We start from the raw sequence: 20614 nt of genomic DNA on the forward strand, positions 1-20614 counted from the left end.
CTATTTTTGAATGTTTTTGAAAGACTTGATAAAGCTGAACCACTAAAACATTATTGCCTTTGATGTGGTGTGTGTGTGCGTGTGTGTGTGTGTGTGTGCGTGTGTGTGTGTGTGTATATTTAGTTATATATAATGAAGTATTATTCAGCCATGAGAAGAAAATTCTGCCATTTGCAGGAGCACAGATGAAACGAGAACATTATGTTAAATGAAATCAGGCAGAAGGAGAAAGACAAATATTGTATGATCTCACTTTTATATATGGAATCTAAAAAAGTGGAACTCAAAGAACCAGAGAGGTGAACGTTGGTTGCTAAGGTCTGGAGGTGTGGGAAATACAAGAGGTTGGTTAAAGAATACAAACTGTCAGCTTTAAGATGAAAAGGTTCTGGGAATCTTACAGAACAGTGTGGTGATTACAGTCAATAATACTGTATTGTATTCTTGAAATTTGCCGAGAGAGGAAATCTTAACTGTTCTCACCCCACACACACAAAGGTAACTATATGGAGTAACAGATGTGTTAATTAACCTGATTGTGGCCATTATTACACAAATGTATATACATATTAAATCGTCACATTGTATACCTTCGCAAAATCACATGGTACAATCTAAATATATACAATTTTTATTTGCCAATCACACCTCAATAAAAGTGAGAAGAAAATCTAAAATAATCAGAAGAATTTTAGGAAATGCAAATAGTTGCCTGCGAAGTGGCCTTACAAAATAACATGCATGACAGAATAAAATATCAAAATGATCCCCACATACAGAAACATAAGGCAAAGCCAACTCAAATGATAAATGTAAAATCTTATGTTAGGTCTTCTTAAAAAGCCAGCGGCACAGATATAAAGATAGAGAAAACCTGGGATGGCAAAAATCTATGGGGAAGGCAGAGGGCATAAAACTGGGCTTTAAAAATTGATCACATGGGGCGCCCGGGTGGCTCAGTTGGTTAAGCGTCCGACTTCAGCCCGGGTCACGATCTCGCGGTCGGTGAGTTCGAGCCCCGCGTCGGGCTCTGGGCTGATGGCTCAGAGTCTGGAGCCTGTTTCTGATTCTGTGTCTCCCTCTCTCTCTGCCCCTCCCCCGTTCATGCTCTGTCTCTCTCTGTCTCAAAAATAAATAAACGTTAAAAAAAATTTTTTTTTAAATAAATAAAAAAAATAAAAATTGGTCACAAACTCAATATGAATTCTCTGGACAATGTGCTGTTCACCAGCTCAGCACCCATATCCTGGGGAGATGTGGTTTTCTAGGCCGATCGCTCAGCAGAAGGTGCTCTGGACTCATCTCCTCCTGAGGCAGAGTTCAAAGGGCTGCTACCACTTGGCTTGAAAGAGCATAGAACAGTGTCTTTAGGTGAGAGACAGACTGTTGTCAAAGGAAGAAGGTAAAGTTGCCTCCATGTTGTCCATATTGGACTAGGAGAACCAGTGGTTCCTGACAGGGAGGTCAATGGCAGGACATTACAAGGAAAACCCTTAATGGCTTAGGAATGGTGGACAATGAAGCCAGATGCCTCAGAAAAATTGAACTCTGCATCAATGGCTATGTTGAAGCAGACGTTGCATGGCCATCAGTCAGGGATGTAACAAGTGCCTTTCTGAACAGGAGGTTGGACTTTGTTCACTAACTCTGACGTAGGGTCACGGTAACAAATACATTTATGCATAGTAATGTAATGCACTTATACCTATATGTATGTATGCACATGAGCACAAAACTGAAGAGAAGTTTCAAGGAAAATATTTATCCTTACTTTATTCATTTTGCTATTTTCTTTTCTATCTCTTATTTTCCTTTTTTTTTTTTATACTGGTAAGAATCCACTAAATCAATCTTACCACCCACTGAAGTGTGGTGACCCATAATTTGAAAAACACTGGACAAAAAGGTTTTTTTTTTCCCCTCGAATACTTTGGATGGAGCTTTCAACTCTAAAATTCTATGATTAAAGAAAGCAGATTTTGTCAGTCGTGGAAAGAAATCTATGGCTTATAGTTTAATAAAATGTCCCACAGGTGGCAAACAAAGCCTATTAAACTCCAAATAATGCTCTAGATATGTCGAGCTCTACAAAATCTTTGAATGACCCCCAGGAAGACCTACATTGGACAGTGTGACCCTCTACACGCCACACATATGCCAAAACACAACACTGAAGCAAACATTTCATAAAATAATTCCTAGTTTTACTCTGTGTGATACCTTCTGATAGTCTCTCTTCTGTTCTATTTCACTTTTGAAAAACTCTTGTTCGGGACACCTCAGCTGCTCCCACTACCTTCTAATGAGTAACTACTCACAGTTTGAGAACCCTTTCTCTTCTAGAAAGTTGGGGCTGGGCTGAGGAGGGCCACTCATGTGTGCTTCAGACCTTAACTAGGAAACTGGGCTAAGAACGGTTAAATTCTGCTAGGGAAACATTTCTGAGAATGGAATTTGTTGGTGCAGAAAATAGTCCTCCAGGGGATTCAGCAGAACATCCAGAATGGCCTTGACAGTAGAGGCCACTCTACTGGTCTGAGAGGGAGTGGACTGAAAGCCTAATTATAGCAAACGAGAGACATGTGTGGCCTCCTTCCCTCAACATCAGATAATGTTTTGGGGAGAACCTTGGATTACTTGGAGGCTCCCTTCCTAAATATTTTTCTTCATATTATTCCTTCTCAGCTTCACCTCAGAAACAGAACTCTCCTCAAGATTCTCCCACGCCTTAAATCTAGTGCTAATATTACACCAATTATATTAACTTCTTTTTTTTTCATTTCTCATTTTTTCATGAGTTTAATGATTTATTGATCTACTTATCTGTGAGAAAGAGAGCGCATGCATAAGTGGGAGAGGGGCAGAGGGAGAGAAAGGGAGAGAGTATCTCAAGCAGACTTCATGCTCAGTGTGGACCGGATGCCGGGCTCAATCTCATGACCTGGGGATCATAATCTGAGCCAAAATCAAGAGTCCGACACTCAACTGACTAAGCCACCCAGGCACCCCATTAATGTTTTTCTTTAATAATAGAGAAGACAGTATCATTCATACCATTAAAATTTTTTATCACAATTTACCCATTTCTTTTCTTTTTCTTCCGAGTTTTTATCTAAATTCAAGTTAGTTAACATATAGTGTAGTATTGGTTTCAGGAGTAGAATTTAGTGATTCATCACTTACATATAACACCCAGTGCTCATCACAACAAGTGCCCTCTTTAATGCCCATCACACATTTAGCCCATCCCTCCCCTGCCCACCTTCCCCCCAGCAACACTCAGTTTGTTCCCTATTGTTAAGCATCTCTTATGGTATGCCTCTCTCTGTTTTTATCTTATTTTTCCTTCCCTTCCCCTACGTTTGTCTGTTTTGTTTCGATTATACCACCCTCTAATGTTATTTTATATTTCTTTCTTTCCTGCCAGGCTATGTGCTCATTAAGCATGCTGATTGCCTTACTCATCTCTGTGTTCCTTGGAATGTCTTCATGATCCTTCAAAAGATCTGAAGGGACAGACTATATGTTCCTTTCCTGCTTAACACTCTCCATTGCTCCCTATTCCCTTCGGGACAAACATGAGCTCTGTTATTATGCCTGTTTTGCTCTGACCATTTCTTGCTCTTACCCATCTAGCCTTATCTCTTGCTTCATAAAGCTTCCGATTTTCTAAGCAATTCCAGGAACATCTTCTTGCCTCCAAGCCATCACTCAAGTAGCTTCTTCTAGCCTGACTCTTTTCATGCTGTGTCTTCCCTCCTCTTTGCCTGGTTATCACAGATGTGTCCTTCTTTGCTCCTGTAAGAAGCCTTCCCAGACTCCTTCAAAACTGAGTTAGATGTCAAGCTGGTATTCCTCTGGGCCCCTGGGCCCCACTCCTGCCTGTAACACTCACCACTTGGACTATGGTCTCCTCTGCCTTCCCCACTGGATTGTCCAAGCAGGGGCAGTTGCTGTTTGACCCCTAAATCTCTTGTGCACACTTTGCACATAGAAGATATTCAATCCATACATGTTTGGATGAACATATGCACGTAGTAAGTATCTGATAAAGACTGGCTAAGCTGAATTGAAATACCTTCAAAATTTGACCTTAAGAATAACAAGATGTCCTAAATCAGGGGTTGGAAAACTTTAGCCGGCTCCAAGGTATTGTGAATAAAGTTTTATTGGGGGTGTGGGAGGGCACCTGTTGGGATGAGCACTGGGTGTTGTACGGAAACCAATTTGACAATAAATTTCATATTAAAAAAATAAATAAATAAAAGGCCAATTGTCCTTAACTGACAATTGGTTAGTATCAGAATAAAAAAATATATAAAAAATTTTTAAAAAATAAAGTTTTATTGGGACCCAACCATGATCATTTGTTTAGTTACTGTCCATGACTGCTTTCTTGCTCCAATGGCAGAATTGTGTAGTTGAGACAGAGGCCATATAGGTGGGAAAGCACAAAATATTTACTAACTGACCCTGTGAAAAAAGAACTTTGCCAACCTCTGATCTGAGACAACAGTCTCTAACTTTGTACCACTTCAACAGTCTGAGGAAGATCTATGAACCCTTCTCAAAATATTTTTAAATGCATCAAATAAAAAATCCTTAGGATTGCAAAAAGACACCAGTTATACTGAAAACAATGATCTAAACAATAAAAAAATTACGATTATGATAATATATGTACTTCTTTATTAGTACATTAAATAATGATGCCTAGTGATGGATTAAATAACTATAATTATTTCAAAGTAGTGATAAACATTACTGGTATTATGAGATATGTACAACAGTTGTAAAGGGACAAAATAACATACCTGTGATTCTATTAGTGGCAAAGCCACGGGAATTGCTAATACCACTGTAGTTTGTTGACTACATTCCTATTTGAAGGACATTAAATTTCAGTTGATAAAACTAAGAATGTAATTTTTGTCCAACCAAGATCCAGGGACCCCCCTGAATTCTATCTATCTATGGACCCCTTGGGGATCTATAGGCTACAGGTTAAGCATCCTACTCCAAGAGAAGAGACATGATCCCATAGATTATCCAGGGGTAAGAGAAAACCTCACACTCAGAAGAGCCTCTGATTCTCTGTCCATTTTACAGACTAGTTTTATGCAGGATTTGCTCTACACTAGAATGAATTGCAGAGGAAAATCCTAAACTACTAAGTAGTCATAGTTTAAAAAAAAATGTATTATTTGACCTTCAGCTTTCAGCCTCTTTATTTATGAACTGGTTCAACTCAACCAAATGACAAACAGATAGATACAATGGGGGTAATGATAAACTCAGCTGGCAATTTGTCCCAGGCAGGGCAACTGGAGAGCATGCTTCCATTTATAGTTTACAAATGTCTCCCAATGCTGTTACACCAGAATTCAATTTATGTGAGCTCACATCAATCTGACCAGGGATTGCATCAGGATAGCTCATGGTAGGAGGGATGGAATCTTTAAGGGATCAATTTGTAGAACTCTAAGTCAGACTTCTGCAAAAACATTTAGAACCACCCTTCCATTTGACCCTAAGTGGAGGAACTTGCTGGCTACCAGAATGTCTGAGATCAGGCATCAGCCTAGAAGGTGGTTCTAAGATTTTTTATTTAGAAACTAAAGATAAGAAAAAGGAATTTTTTGTGAAGCACCACTTGTTAATATGAAATCTCAGCTGACATCAAAGCAAGCCCATTCTTGCTTCTTTCTGATTCTGGTGGTGGTGGTAAGGAAGGCTTATACTTAAACAGCACAACTTCCTAAATACTTGCTTGAAAAGAAAGGAAGTTTTTTTTTTTTTTTTTTTGCTTTTTTCCCCATTCTTCCCCAAATTAATCAACTGCGTAGGAACAATTCTTTAAATATTTTAAGCTTTATACTTTTGGGGCCAAGAAAACCAACACAAGGACTACATCACTGTTAAATATTGTAGTCATTTGCCTAATTATTGCTATAAATTCTAGTAAAAAGCTACACAAAAAGTTGGCAATTCACTTCCATCTTATGAAGAGCTCCAAAACACAGGTTATCATTCAACATGAAATAAAATAACAATGGGAACTTCCAGTTAGTCTTATACATGAGGTATAAGCTTTGCCATCTACTGGTATTCCTCTTATGATGAGCAAACAAAAGCAATGAATAACTTGGGGTTGGGGGGAAAGAGAAGGCAGACATATGTGAAGATCCCAGGTGGGTTTTGCCTGGCTTACACTTCTGCAGTTGGTAAGGTCGATCGTTGGTTACTGGCCTCTGAGATTAGTGGTAAAGGGTTCACTGAACCCCTGTGGCTCATGTGCCAACACATTTCCATTTCCAACACACGAAAAATCTTCAGCAAGCCACTTCTCTAAGTATGGTACACACAGCTTTTCATATTCACAAGCCTCCTGAGGTAGCCGTTATGGTCATCCTTACTTTACGGTGGAGGGAAATAAGGCTCAGAGAGGTTGAGGAGCTCATACGAGGTTCCAGCTAGTTTTGGCATTCTCTAGGTTCAATCCTGTGACTGTCATGTCCAAATGTTCATCAGCACCTATTTGACATATGGTATGTTTACCCCATGCTAGGTGTTAAATTCTACAAAGGGGAACACGTCAAGATGTTGCCCTCATGTCCTGGTGAGGAAGACCTTGAACAAGTAATTAACTACAAGTGTGTTGAGTGTTGCAAGCAAATGTTACAGGTGTATCTAACCTAGTCTGGGGAGGGGGCAGGGTTTCAAGGAAGGCTTCCTGGACAAGGTGGTATTTAAACAGGGGTCCTGAAGGCTGAACAAGAGATAGCTAGGCAAAGAGGTAGAAGAACTATCCTGGCTGAGAACAGCAAACATAAAGACTTCTAGCCAGGAAAGAACATGGCTCTGTACAAGAGCAGAAGAGATCTATCCCCAAAGTCACCATAGCGATGTTTCCTCCCATTGACTGAGCACATTTGGGAGCCAGGAGCTGTTCTGTACATTTCATGTGCATCAACTCATGTAAACAACTCCATGAGGTAAATAGATTGTTATCCTTATTCCTCTGTCTGAGACAAAGATAAGTTAAATAATCTACCTAGGGGCGCCTGGGTGGCGCAGTCGGTTAAGCGTCCGACTTCAGCCAGGTCACGATCTCACGGTCCGTGAGTTCGAGCCCCGCGTCGGGCTCTGGGCTGATGGCTCGGAGCCTGGAGCCTGTTTCCGATTCTGTGTCTCCCTCTCTCTCTGCCCCTCCCCTGTTCATGCTCTGTCTCTCTCTGTCCCAAAAATAAATAAACGTTGAAAAAAAAATTTAAAAAAAAAAAAAAAAAAAAAATAATCTACCTAAAATGACACAGCTTAAAAGTGGTGGAGGGAAGGGTTGGACCAGGGAGCTAACCCCCAAAGCCTATGCATTAAACTTCCAGTCTGTACTGCCTCACCTTTGTCACGAGGACAGCAAACCAGGGTGACTGGGTTCTAGAGCACAGATGGTCCAGCCTTATTTATACACAAGGAAGCTAAGAATTAGAATTGAGCAACTCATGCCCAGGATTAGAGAGGCCAGCTCTGGGCTATGTCTTCTGATTCTACATTTGAACAAACTCTAACTTGAAAGATGAAACCAAGCATCAGACTAGAAGTCTCAATTCTTTTTTTTTTATTAAGTTTTTATTTTAGGGGCTCCCGGGCGGCTCAGTTGGTTAAATGACCAACTTCAGCTCAGGTCATGATCTCACAGATCATGAGTTCAAGCCCCATCTCAGGATCTGTGCTGACAGCTCAGAGCCTGGAGCCTGCTTCAGATTCTGTCTCCTTTGCTCTTTGCCCCTCCTCCACTCACGTTCTGTCTGTCTGTCTCTCTCTCAAAAATGAATAAATGTTAAATTTTTTTTTTTAATTTTTATTTTAATTCCAGTATAGTTACCATACAGTGTTAAATCAGCTTCAGGTGTCCAATACAGTGATTCAACACTTCTACACAACACCAGGTACTCATCACAACAAGTGCACTCCTTAATCCCTGCCACCATTTTCACCCATCTTCCCCACCCACCTCCCCTCCGTTTGTTCTCTAAAGTCTCAATTCTGAATGAGAAACTTTAACCTTCATAGGCCGTGACCTTGACCATGAGTCAAATCACATCATCCCTTAAAACTATTCAAGGAAAATCCATAATCCATTGAGCTTCTATTCTGAATCCCAGATTTCATCTTTATTTTAGTAACAGCCTTGACAAGGTAACTTCCTGCGAGCAAACTAATTAAATTCATTTGTTACTTGCAGACTAAGGAAGAGTTTTTGATAGGATGGAAAGACAGATGGCTTTGACAAAAATATCACTTTGTACAATAATTTAAAAAACCCACCCAAGTGTGTATGACCTTAAGATTCTCACGCGAAACCAATAGGTAGGCATTGCAATCGGCTTAGAAGCAGCCCTGTGTGACGATGAATTTTGCAAGTCTTATTATGGAAGGCATCTGCAAGAGACCAGGGAAGTATTTGAGCAGAAAGGTGTGAAAGGGAAAAGAGGGCAAGCATTGCTTTTTCTCATTTATTAGGATAACTGTCTTGGGCTGAGATTGAGATCAACAGTTCTTGACCAGCGTCCTTAATACATACACAGAAATAGTTTGAACTTTCCCATGTACCCCCAATAAGCCAGTGTGGACTTTTTTTTTTAATTAAAAACAGCCACTATCATTTATATGTGGAATTTAAGAAACAAAACAAACAAGCAAGGGGAGAAAAGAGAGAGAGAGAGAGAGAGAGAGGCAAACCAAGAAACAGACTCTTAACTCTAGAGAACAAACTGAGGGTTACCAGAGGGGAGGGGAATGGGGGGATGGGTGAAATAGGTGATGGGGATTAAGGAGTGCACTTGTCATCATGAGCACTAGGTACTGTGTGGAAATGTTGAACTTCTATATCGTATACCTACACCTAATATAACACTGCATGGTAACTATACTGGAATTAAAATTACAACTCAAAAAGAAAACAGCCACTGAAAGCTTTAATCTACCCTTTCCAGCAACTGTCAATGCAAAACTCAAGCAATTTTAGCCCGTCAGGTCACACTTGTAGAAAAACTATACTTAAGTTAAATGAGAACTGTTTTTCACCTGTAACCAATCTGATAGATAGCGTATGTGGGTCATGGCACCCCAAATGGAACATCAGAGATAGGGAATATTTTTCTAGGCCTTTAGTTTTCATTGCCACCACAGTATATATTTTTTGCTTATGAGAAAGGCACTTACCCTGGGGAAATTCTTAGGCAGGAGGAAAATTGCTCAGATATTTATAGCTAAAATATTTCAAAACATAGGTAGCTATATTTATGCTTGGTTCTTATTTTAATAAACAGTAAGGACTGCTGCCTCCAAAGAAATTTTCAGTATCACTTTGGAAAAAAAAAAACTTCTCCTTCACCTCAAATGCATGGCTTTTCTGTTTTAAAAAAGCAGGTAAACGTTTGAAAGACATTGCAAAATATGTGACAGCCTAGGCTTACTTAGAATCGGCCTCTTCACATTTTTTTCTACACTAAAATAAAAAATCTACTGTTAGTGAGGAAGCAAATAAATAGCCCCCAGGCCAACTCTGGGGGAGATCAGATTACTCTCAACGAAAAGCTTCATCTTGCCTGACCCAGAGACTAAGACACTGAGAGCACCCCTTCAGGGTGGTCACCCTAAGGATGTCTTTCATTTTAAGGAGGTAGAAGCGGGATGAGAAACAAAATTTTGCTTGGTCCTAAGCCCATGACTCAAGACAGCATCATAAATATACAATGTCTACCTGAAATATCACCCAAACCAGCAAGTAAGCAGTCAGTACCCCCAGACTCTGGTCTAGTGTAATTCCTCAGGTTAAGCTTTTATCAGCCAGTTAAATCGTTTTTAAAAAGGTTTTTAGACTACTTCTTTTTAAAAATTTTTTAATGTTTATTTATCTTTGAGAGAGAGAGAGAGAGAGAGAGAGTGAGCAGGGAAGGGGGAGAGAGAGAGAGGGAGACAGAATCCAAAGCAGGCTCCAGGCTCTGAGCTGTCAGCACAGAGCCCAACACGGGGCTTGAACTCTCGAACCGCAAGATCATGACCTGAGCTGAAGGCAGACACTCAACCGACTGAGCCACCCAGGGGCCCCTAGGCTATTATTTCTTAACAAAGCCTTTAATATCATCATCCTCATCGACTAAGAAGACCAACTGATGTGCCTACCAAGGCAGAGAGATGGAAGAGAAGCTGTTCTTCCAGGGACAGGACTGGGAAGAGAATTTCACATTAAGGTGGTTGAAATCTTGAGGTGAATTGATTTCTGGCGGTGAATTGATTTCTACAATTTCCTAGTGTTGGCTTGCCAAAGGCCTCCCTCTTGGATATAACAAGAAACTAAAGACCTGTCACAGGTGTTTCTGTACACAGGAGGTATCTGGGCAAAAAAGAATTTAATATTAAAATAAAGCAGACCTTTCTGGGGAAAATAGAATAATGACTAAAGACTCCCAGAAGCTTCTCATGCTAATTGCAGTTTCTGATTTAGCCCTCAGAAAAGCTCTCTCTAAACGGATCCTTGAGCACTCACGCGTAATGGGATAGACTCTGAGACGTTTACAAGTGGATATGGGGATTTTTTCTGCAGCCAAACATTAAATACCACGAGAAGCTGTGAAAGCTTTCTTTCTAGAACAACAGCAAACAGCAGCCTAAGATGAGGCTTCGTGTATCCTTACCAGCAGGGCTCTGGGCGGGCTGAGTCTACGCTTCCATTTCTTTTTTTTTATTTTTTAGTTTTTAATGTTTACTTATTTTTTTGAGAGAGACAGAGACAGAATGCGAGTGGGTTAGGGGCAGAGAGAGAGGGAGACATAGAAGCAGAAGCAGTCTCCAGGCTCTGCGCCGTCAGCACAGAGCCCGCCCAACGTGGGGCTCGAACTCACGAGCTGTGAGCTCATGACCTGAGCCGAAGTCGGACGCTCAACCGACTGAGCCGCCCAGGCGCCCCTATGCTTCCATTTCTGAAGGTGGATCACAGACATGAAAGGGATATAGGGCTTCACAAGAGTACTGAGCTGGAAGTCAGGAGACTTCCAATTTTGACTCTGTTCCCAACCAGTCACTTTACCTTGGCAAAGCAGCTTAAGCAACTGAGTCTCAACTTCTTTCTTTGTCACCAAGAAGCAGTAGTGTGGAGGGGAGGAAACTAACAGATACTCAATATCTGCGAAACACTTTATGAAGACAGTAGCCAACAATTTTCCAATGAGAATTACATCAGCTTGGTATCACATACGAGGAAGTGGAGGTTCTGAGATACAATCATTTGACCAAAGCTACATATTCGGGAAGAAAACAGAGAGGCAGAATTCCTAATATAGGGGCTGGGAATAGGGGTCAGCTTTCCCCATTCTGCCATGTTCCATTTGAAACGCCAAGATGTCCAAGAGTTTTAAATTCAAAGTTAGCTTTTCAGACAACGTGGTAAAGTTCTACTGGTCAAGACAAATAGATTTTTTTTTAAAAATTAAGAGTTGAGGGGCGCCTGGGTGGCGCAGTCGGTTAAGCGTCCGACTTCAGCCAGGTCACGATCTCGCGGTCTGTGAGTTCGAGCCCCGCGTCAGGCTCTGGGCTGATGGCTCAGAGCCTGGAGCCTGTTTCCGATTCTGTGTCTCCCTCTCTCTCTGCCCCTCCCCCGTTCATGCTCTGTCTCTCTCTGTCCCAAAAATAAATAAACGTTAAAAAAAAAATAATAAATAATTAAGAGTTGTTAGAATGGTATATAATTTTTAAATGTGTGTACATACAAATTGGGGACCTGAGCCCTCAAACGTTAGAGACTTGTTTTCAATGTTAAAATGCATTTTTGTTGGTGACGAAGTATAATTATTACACGTAGGTACATAACACCCATATATATCTTACACTTTTGTAGGTTTTAAGATCTACAAAGTTCCCTCTCATATGTGATTTCAGTTGATCCTCCTGACCACCCACTGTAAGGCTGGAAGGTTTTCACCCATCTAATTGCAGATAAGGACTGGCAGTCAACGTCTGGGGGCTCCAAGTCACCTCCCTTTGTCCCACTTCTGGTTGCAGCAGCAGCTGGGGGTGGAAAGTTTCATGTGAGCTCAGATTTGCCTTACAGACCAGGATCCAACCTCAATCACCTGCTGTGCTCATATCACACCTTCCTCTATCCCGAGATCCTTGTCCTTAATCTACATGCTGGCAGAGCCTAGAAATATGGGAAGTTATGCCCCTGAAGGAAACCCTCAATCAACAGAGGAGAACGGAAGCCAGTGGGTAAATGGCTCCTGTCCTTTGAGAGGGATTCTGCATACTTCAAAGAGTGGTCAGTGGGATCAAACCTCCATAGAAGCCCCTGCTACCTCTAGAAGTGACTTCAGCCACATAGTTATTCATCCTCCTTCCCTGTCTCACCCTTTCCACTTTCTCATTCCTGCTTCCAAATAAAATAAACCACTTGCACTCTAGCCCTTGTACCAGGCTATCCTGCGGGGGAGCCCAAACTACAAGAGGGACTGAAGTATCAGGGCTGGAAGTGATCGGCGCAGGGCCTCCTGGCCGGCAGGTAGTGGAGGCAGGGCTCTCTTCCGGTTCTTCTGGTTCGAACCCCAGCGAATCACTTTCATCATCCACTTTCAGTTGTGCACACAAGTTAAGAAGCTGCAATGTCTACCTTTTGTCAATATGCCAGACTTAAAAAAAGTTTTAAAAATACATGTTTTAGCTCACAATTAAAAATAAATGGTAGCCATCATCTTTGCTGGTGGTTATACAGACAGTCTGCTGGGCTCGCGGGAAAAAAAAAAAATTGCATTTCCCCAAATTTCAAAGTACTACATTTTGCTTTGGGTGTGCTAGACAGAAATGCATCACAAATGAATGAATGTGCATCAGAAATGTTAAGTTTCAGCCCAAGTTTTACAGATGAGCAAGCCGAAGTTTTAGGACTTTCAGTGTTTCATGTTTACTCTCGGAATGAGCATTAGAATCTCTTCTATTCCAGGCACACCCCAGCTTTGCCTACCAAATTTGTTCAACAGCAGGTTTGCCGATTATCCTCAATGATGAGCATCAGTCTGGAACTTTGCAGTGGGCGTCGTTTCCTTCCTCTAATTTTCTCAGGATCTCTTCTTCCCCCTTTCATTAATAGCACCACAATTTTCCTTTGAGGAGCCAACCCTCCCGAACTCTCTCCACCCGTGTACTTCAGGTACGAATGACCCACCAGTTCCAGAGCTCAGAATATGACAAATGTTTGCCCAATTAGGGTAGCCTCCTCCCTGGCCACAGTGACTGGCTCAGAGAATGGAGAGGAACCCAACCCTGGCCAACTAAGGTGAACACTGAGACTCGAGTGGGTCCACTGAGAAATGACCACTCTTTTCCTGTGGGGAGCTACGCTAGTGGGTGGCAAGTCTTCAGTGCCTGGTGGCCGTCTTGCCACATCAGAAAAACCTTCTTGAAAATGAAGCCAATACAGGGGAAAGCATAGCACAGAGATGGACGGAGACAAATGGCTGCTCTGGAACAGATCACATCTTCCCTGAATCTGGATTTTCCACCGGACTTTAGAGTCACAGGAGTCAACATAGAACTGCCTCGTCTTCTTCCAGGCTTCTGCCACTTGCAAGTCAATAAGTCCTGCCTGAAACCAGCTCTGTCCTCAGGCATTAAAGGGACTCCGTGCAGAGCACTTCTCTGAAGAAACAAGTATCTATTTTTCACTACCAAGGAATAGGCAAGGAAGTCAAGCCACAGAGCAGAGCTAATCAAATCTTGGCAGAATCATCTGTCCCAGCGTCAGAAAGCCTCAGGAATGAGGTGCTGAACTAGTCCCTTTATGAATCAGGAAGCAGCAGGCTTTAGACAAATCCCGCCTTTAATGTAGAGAATACTAACTATGCAGACGTTTCCATCAGCCAGGTGCTCAGTTCACACTCCAGCTGTTACTGGAGTCAGAGAAAGGACCTTAGATTAGGAATTCTTTTTGCTTGGTGTGTGTGGGGGTGGGGAGAGCGCGTGCACATTGTTTTTGTTTGGTTTAGTTTTAACTTATTTTTGCTTAAAACTAGACAGCAGCATTGAGAATCCATGTTTTTATATCTGTAAGCTTTCGGAAGAATTTCTTGTCACTCTTGTACCCTCTGATAAAGCTGAATAACAAGAACTGGAGAGGCAGACGAGAGAAAAAAACTGAAACTGAACCAAGAAACCGGCCCCACAGCAAATCAGGATGTGAAGGAAACAATGACTTATCGATGTTTTTCCCCCCTCCCTCAAGAAAAATCACCATCAGGTATTTATTTCAGATGTAATGTTGCAAAGCCAGGGAGGCGGGTTTCAAGAGTGAAAATGCAGGCAGGCTTGTTGGCAAATGATGCCTTGGGAGTTTTCAGAGCTTAAGATAGTCCTGACTGTGAAGGGGAAATGAGGCGGAGGTACGGTGAGTGCAGATGGGTTTACCAGATGACCCGGCTCCAAAGAGGAGTGGGGACAGGTGCTGGCCCAAGGGCCGAGTAAAAATGCAGGTCTTCAAGCCTTTGTCATCTCTTAAAGACACAGACAGCAGAGACGGCTCTCCATGTAGCATCCTATCGCGCTTGGAATACCCAAGGTCAATACATATGACTTTTAAATGTGACACACAAACTTACCTGATGAATTCCACAGAATAGTACTGAATTGGGGAGCTTCCTTCGCTCTTTCCAGGTTTCCAAGAGAGGGCTACCTCAGAATCAGAGACCACAGTGACATGTGGCTGCTGGGGTGCTGATGGAGGCAGGCAGGAATCTAGGTGGGACAGCAAACACCTAGAGTTGACGGTGGTCTTTGCTGCTGGGGATGTTTAATATATAAAAAGCTTGTGCTTCCCATTGCCTAAAGATCTCTGTTCAGAACAGCCTCAAAATCCAAACCAAACACAAAAAATAATCACAACTGGATTCACCATGTAAGGTTTGAGATACTAAAAGTTGGTCTTCCCTTCTTCCCCCCAGCCTCCTGGCTGAAAATCCAACTAAATTACGTCCGGACCCCTGGCCCCGGGACACACAATGGTGTGTACCCTTTAAAACCCTCAACCACACTCCCACCTCCTGGTAACCTTTCATCTCTGTTTGCAGGTTGGAATTGATACCTGCAAGGAAAATTGAATGCAGAGCATTGCTGTCACTTACATTCAGTTCTTCTGTGTGTGTGTGTGTGTGTATGTTGTGTGTGTGTTTTGCCTTGACCATCAGAATGCATCCTAAAGGTAGGACATTTGGGAAATACCCTCATGGGTAAAGATGTAAGAGTCACCCATGATCCTATCACCCCAAGGTAACTGCTATTACTCTTCATATCTAGACTTTCACATCTCCCGGCCTTTGTTTACACTATTGCTTATGCCAGAAACATTTTTTCCTGTCTTCTCTTGCTAGCAGGATCTTATGTAGTTTTCAAAGTTCGGGCCCCAAATATGGATCTTTCTAAAACCCTCCCTGATCCCTGGAGTAGGGGAGGTGCTCCCTCCTGAGTGCTCCAGAGCCCTTTGCGCAGACCTCAGATGCCCTGGATCTACTCACCTGTCATTTGCCTCTCCCTCCACAATGAGCTTGTGAGCAATAATGATTGAGTAACCTTGGTCTCCCACTGTCCAGCACAGTGCCACATCAATGAGCCTTTGTTGGGTTCCCTTTGCCTGTAAATCTCTTCTTCCACTGTCCTTCCTCCCCTTTCTGATTCCCACTTACTGGTCAGACCTTCACTTAGCAGTCACCTCCCCAGAGAATTCTTACCTCACCCCTACGTGGGGTCTCCATTTGTACGTTCTTACAGCATTTACCACAATCTGTGACTGCACATTAACTAGGTAATGTCTTCACCCACCTCATTGAGTTCCGAGAGGGCAAAGGCTGTGCCTAGTTTTGTTCACCGCCAGAGCCCAGCATGGTGCCTGGCACACAGTAGGTCCTCATTGATACATACTGAAGGAAGGAAGGAATGAATAGCACCCATCGCTTTCCTAATCTTAATGAATTGAACCCATTTTACCTTGGGGCAAAGTAGTAACGTGCCGAGGAGAGCTAAGCCGTCCTTTGCCAGTCTGGCTGTAAGCTGCTACACTCACTCGATATTCAGTGCCTGGTTTCAAGTCTCCGATCACTTCCTCCTGTCAATGACCAAACGGGAAATGTGTCAATGACCAGAAGTCCTAGTAGAGCAAACCAGACAATTTCCATGAGGGCTGCATCTCAAGGCCCCTGTGAAACTACAGGGGACAGAGACCCTTTTGCCGTCTCTAGGGTTGGCCAAGTTTTAAAATTTGCAGAAAGGAAAACACCATCACATATTTCCCACAACTAGAGAATTACCCTTTACTGGAATCTATACACTGTTCTAGAACTAAGACTCATTCTCCCTATCAGATATGACTTTTAACATTTGAGTTCTTTGATCAGAGTACTGGGCTGCTAAAATCGAGGTAACAATCTTTTTGAGGGTCCGAACCCACCAGTTCTTTCTCTCCACTTGCACGACACAGATGTTCAGAGACTAGCCACAACAGCAAACTGACGTCTTGATTTGTACTAAAGTGGGGACTCCAAGTTTGGTTCTCAAATTTTAAAGGGCATCAGAATCTCTAAGAAGGCTAAATCGTTGGGTCTGGCCCCCATCCACCCCCCAGGGTTTCTGACTCAGTACCTCTGGGAAGGGGCCTGAAAATGTGCATTTCTAAGAAGTCTCCAAATGCTGCTGCTGGTCCAGGGACCCCACATTGATGAAGGGCGTATATGAACTTCACCTACACAAATGGCCCTGACCAGAAAGCCCCAGCTGAAGAACACTTAACTCCACTTTAGGCTTTGGCAAAAGCAGTATGTCCCTGGGACTACAGTGCTGCGCAGTAAGTGGGAGTCTGGGTCTCACTGGTCCCAGCATACTGTAGCGGAAAGGACACTGGCTTTGGAATCAACGAGTCCTGGGCTTGAATCCTGATCCTGCCACTTATTCCTAGCCGTGGCCTTGATGTCACATCCCCTGAGCCTCAGCTTCTTCCTCTATAAAATGGAGATGATATGTAACAATCCTGCAGAACTATACTACTTGGGATAATGTGTGTAAAGTGGCTGGTACCGAAGCCGTCCTCAAGAAACGGTGGTAATGGCTGCTGACTTGAGTGTGTGGGGCCCTTGCTCTTCTCTGCGTAGCTAGGCTCCAACACTTCTCTGAGACCCAAATCTTCCCCACTACTCCTGACCACCCGACCTGATCTTACCCTACCAACTGTTCTGCCACTAATCTAGTACTTTCCTCTACTACAAACCATGTGCTACTATTTCTCCTATGGGATTGTCAGCGACTTGAGAGCAGGGATCCTGCCTTGTGTTTCCTCGTAACCTCTTCTGCAGATGACCAAACCTTCTTCACTGTTGCTAAGGAGAATTCACCCACTGATCAAAAAACTTTTAAGGCATTCAACAAATAGTTACCGAAGACATACTACAGTAGTTCTTAACTTTGAGTGCACGTTAGAATCGCTAAAAATGACCAGTGCCTGGACTCCACTCCAGACTACCTACATCAGAGTCCATGGAAGGCTGGGCTCTGGTGGTCAGTTTAAAGCCCTCAGCTCAGGCTAATGGGCAGCCTGGTGTAGGAACCCCTGGTCCAGGGCTTGGCTCCTCCCCTGTGCTCTGAATTATATCCGTTGTCCACCTTCTGTAACTCCATCCCCTCTCTTACCTCCCTGGTCCTTCTCTATCTCTCCCACCTTAAAAATGGTCAGCACGCATATACCCACCTCCTCTCTACAGGGGCAGGGGTTACCTCCACTTTCTCTCCTCCGATTCACTCCTCACCAGGCCTCTCTACACTATAAACCTATTGAGATGCTCTTACCAAAGTTACTACATAACTCTGTAGTAAACCCAATGGAAATGACTCTCCATGCATGACTTTTTGCACCTTTCAATACTGTTGCTTATCCTTGCTTCTTAAATTCTTGGTTCCCTTGGAAGCCTTCTTGGCTCCTTCTTGGTCTCCTTCTACTTCTCTCATTGCTCCTTCTCAATATTCTCCACCCACTCCCTACTCTCTGCTTGCCCCGTACGTGTTGGTCCTTCTCAGGGACTCACCCCTCACCATCTTGCCCTCTCACTCTGTAGTCTTGCTTGGGGCAGCTCATCTACTACGTCCTTAGCTTCTGGCACCACCTTCACTTGACATCTTCCAAATCTGCCTCTCAGTTCTGACCTGCCTCTTGATGTCCAGACATGGGTTTGTAACTGTCTCTAGGACATCTCTACCCAACAACACCAAGCCACTCAAGTTCGACATAACCAAAGCTCAACTAATCGTTCCTCCTCCTGCTACTGAAAACCAAATAAGAAACTGCCTCCCCTCTTGTGCTCTCTCTCCTCATTACCCAAACCACAAGTTCTTGACACTTGCCCCTTTGTGTTCACCCCTCCTCTCTAACCACCATTCAGTCAGTTACCAATACAGGCACCAGGACTCTTTCACATCACTGGAATCTATTTCGATCTATCCTCATGGCCACTTAAGCGCAAGTCCTCATAATTTTGACAGTGGGTTCAATTCTCCCTGCCACCCACGCTGCCTCCATCACCAGCGTAGACTCCACCTGCTACAGTTATGTTCCTAAACGTCAAATCTGAGCCTGTCACTTCCCATTTAAAAATCCCCTTAGAATAGCCTAGTGTGTCCCCCTGTTCATCCTTCCAGCATCATCTCATGCCTCTTCCCTTCCTTGCATTCTGTATTCCAGGCATACTTCAGAACTTGGCAGGGCACAAATTTATGCCATTCAATTCCTTGCCTCTGGGCCTTTGAACCTGCTGCTCCCTCCACATGAAATGCCCTTCTCTCCACTCTTGCCTGGCTCACCCCTGCTCATCCTTCATGACTCAGTTCAGCTGAGACATTACCTCATTTCTCTGACCCCCAGCCTCCAGTCTGGTTAGGCCCCCCTCCTCTGTGCTTCCCTGGCGTCCTTGGTGTACCTCAATCTTAGCACCACTCACCTTAGATTGTAATTGTCTGTTTATTTGTCACCTCCTCCCCACCCACTTGAGGGAAGGAGCAAGTCCTTAGTCCTCTGGAAACCTAAAGCTTAGAATAGTTTTACCAGACAGGTAGCAAATACTCAAGCAATGCTTTCTTATGAATGAATAAATGAATGAAGGAAAAGTGAATGAATGAAAGAAATCAAATCAAGGCATCCAATACAAGCAGATTACCTTATCAAGAACCAGCTTCTACTACTGAATCCTCCGTCCCAGTACCTCTGTCCCAGTCCCTGGAGTTAGCAACTCCAGCAACAAGGCTGACTTCCTCTTACCTACTTCCTTCCACCCACCTCCACATGCCTTTCAGATCTGCTCCCTTCTTCCACTTCCTCTGAATCCTTACCTGGGCCATTTCTCCAGCCTCCCTGAAGGTTTCTGTCTCCAATCTTCCTCTCCCTTCCACTCTGACCCCCGCCATCCTACATGCAGCTACACAAGGGGTCGTGGCTGAACGTATGGACCTCACTCCAAAGCCCCCTTTCTGTCCTAATTCTCTGCATCTGTGCACCCTAGTTCCACTATCTGTCCCCTGGGTCCATGGCTAGTCAGAAATTAAGGGACTGGTGGTACCAAGTGGATATAAGGCTTCTCATTCTCTCATAGGCCATGACTAGGCTGTTCCTATGACAGTAAAAAATATACTTTCAAACCAATACCCTCACAGCCTTTTGCTTTAGGATCCTTTTCTCCCATGAAGTCTATATGCTATATGACATATGAGAGGAGTGGTGTGGTTATAAATTATTAAAGATATTAGCTATGAGCCAGTAGCAAATACAACTACGATTAGCACGTATTATTGTGTGTTTTCTCTGTTCCAGGAACACATAGCCTGATTTAAATCTTCCTTCAGTCATATGTGGGAGATAGCACTCTTATTTTCATTTATAAGGGAGAAAACAGAATCTCTGAAAGTTAATGATTTGCTCAAGGACGTGAATTTATTAAGTGACAAAGTGGGGATTTGAATTCCGCTTTGTTTGACTCCAAAGCCAAGTTCTAACTCGGTAATACATGTACAAAAAATATTAAATATATTTAAATTTTTTTAATGTTTATTTATTTTTGAGAGAAAGAGGGAGAGAGAGAGAGAGCGGGGGTGGGGCAGAGAGAGAGAGAGAGAGGAAGATACAGAATCCAAAGCAGGCTCCAGGCTCCAAGCTGTCAGCACAGAGCCCGATGCGGGACTCAAACTCAACCAACTGTGAGATCATGACCTGAGCCAAAGTCAGATGCCCAACCGACTGAGCCACCCAGTTGCCCCTTAAATATATGTAAATCAATGAAAAATACTTAGCATAAACACTGAAGACCAGATTACTGCACAGAAGTTTATGTACCAAAAATTTTTAAGTTATCATTGAAAACCAAAAGACATTAGACTTGTAGAAGTTGCTTATGTAGCTTGAAAAACAAACTTTTTTATATATGGAAGAGTAGTCCTACCTTCAGCCCGGGTATATTGACAGATAGATAGATAGAAGGTGGCCCTCCCAGAAGCCAACTTTTTCCAGTCTTTTCCTGTGTCTTTCCTGTTTTGACTAGCT

At 43.0% G+C, this 20614-nt stretch overlaps 1 protein-coding gene across 2 annotated transcripts in view; it reads right to left on the reverse strand.

Moving 5' to 3' along the window:
* Positions 1-20614, reverse strand: part of EGFLAM (EGF like, fibronectin type III and laminin G domains) — a 180462-nt gene that overhangs the window by 88974 nt on the left and 70874 nt on the right. For both annotated transcript variants that reach the window (XM_043599670.1, XM_043599661.1), the window contains exons 5-6: positions 16030-16147; positions 14649-14784 (exon numbers count right to left, since the gene is read on the reverse strand). In XM_043599670.1, coding sequence (XP_043455605.1) covers positions 14649-14784; positions 16030-16147 — 254 coding nt within the window. The remainder of the gene's footprint in view (positions 1-14648; positions 14785-16029; positions 16148-20614) is intronic.

Source organism: Prionailurus bengalensis, chromosome A1 (genome assembly GCF_016509475.1).
Source record: "Prionailurus bengalensis isolate Pbe53 chromosome A1, Fcat_Pben_1.1_paternal_pri, whole genome shotgun sequence".
NCBI lineage: Eukaryota > Metazoa > Chordata > Mammalia > Carnivora > Felidae > Prionailurus > Prionailurus bengalensis.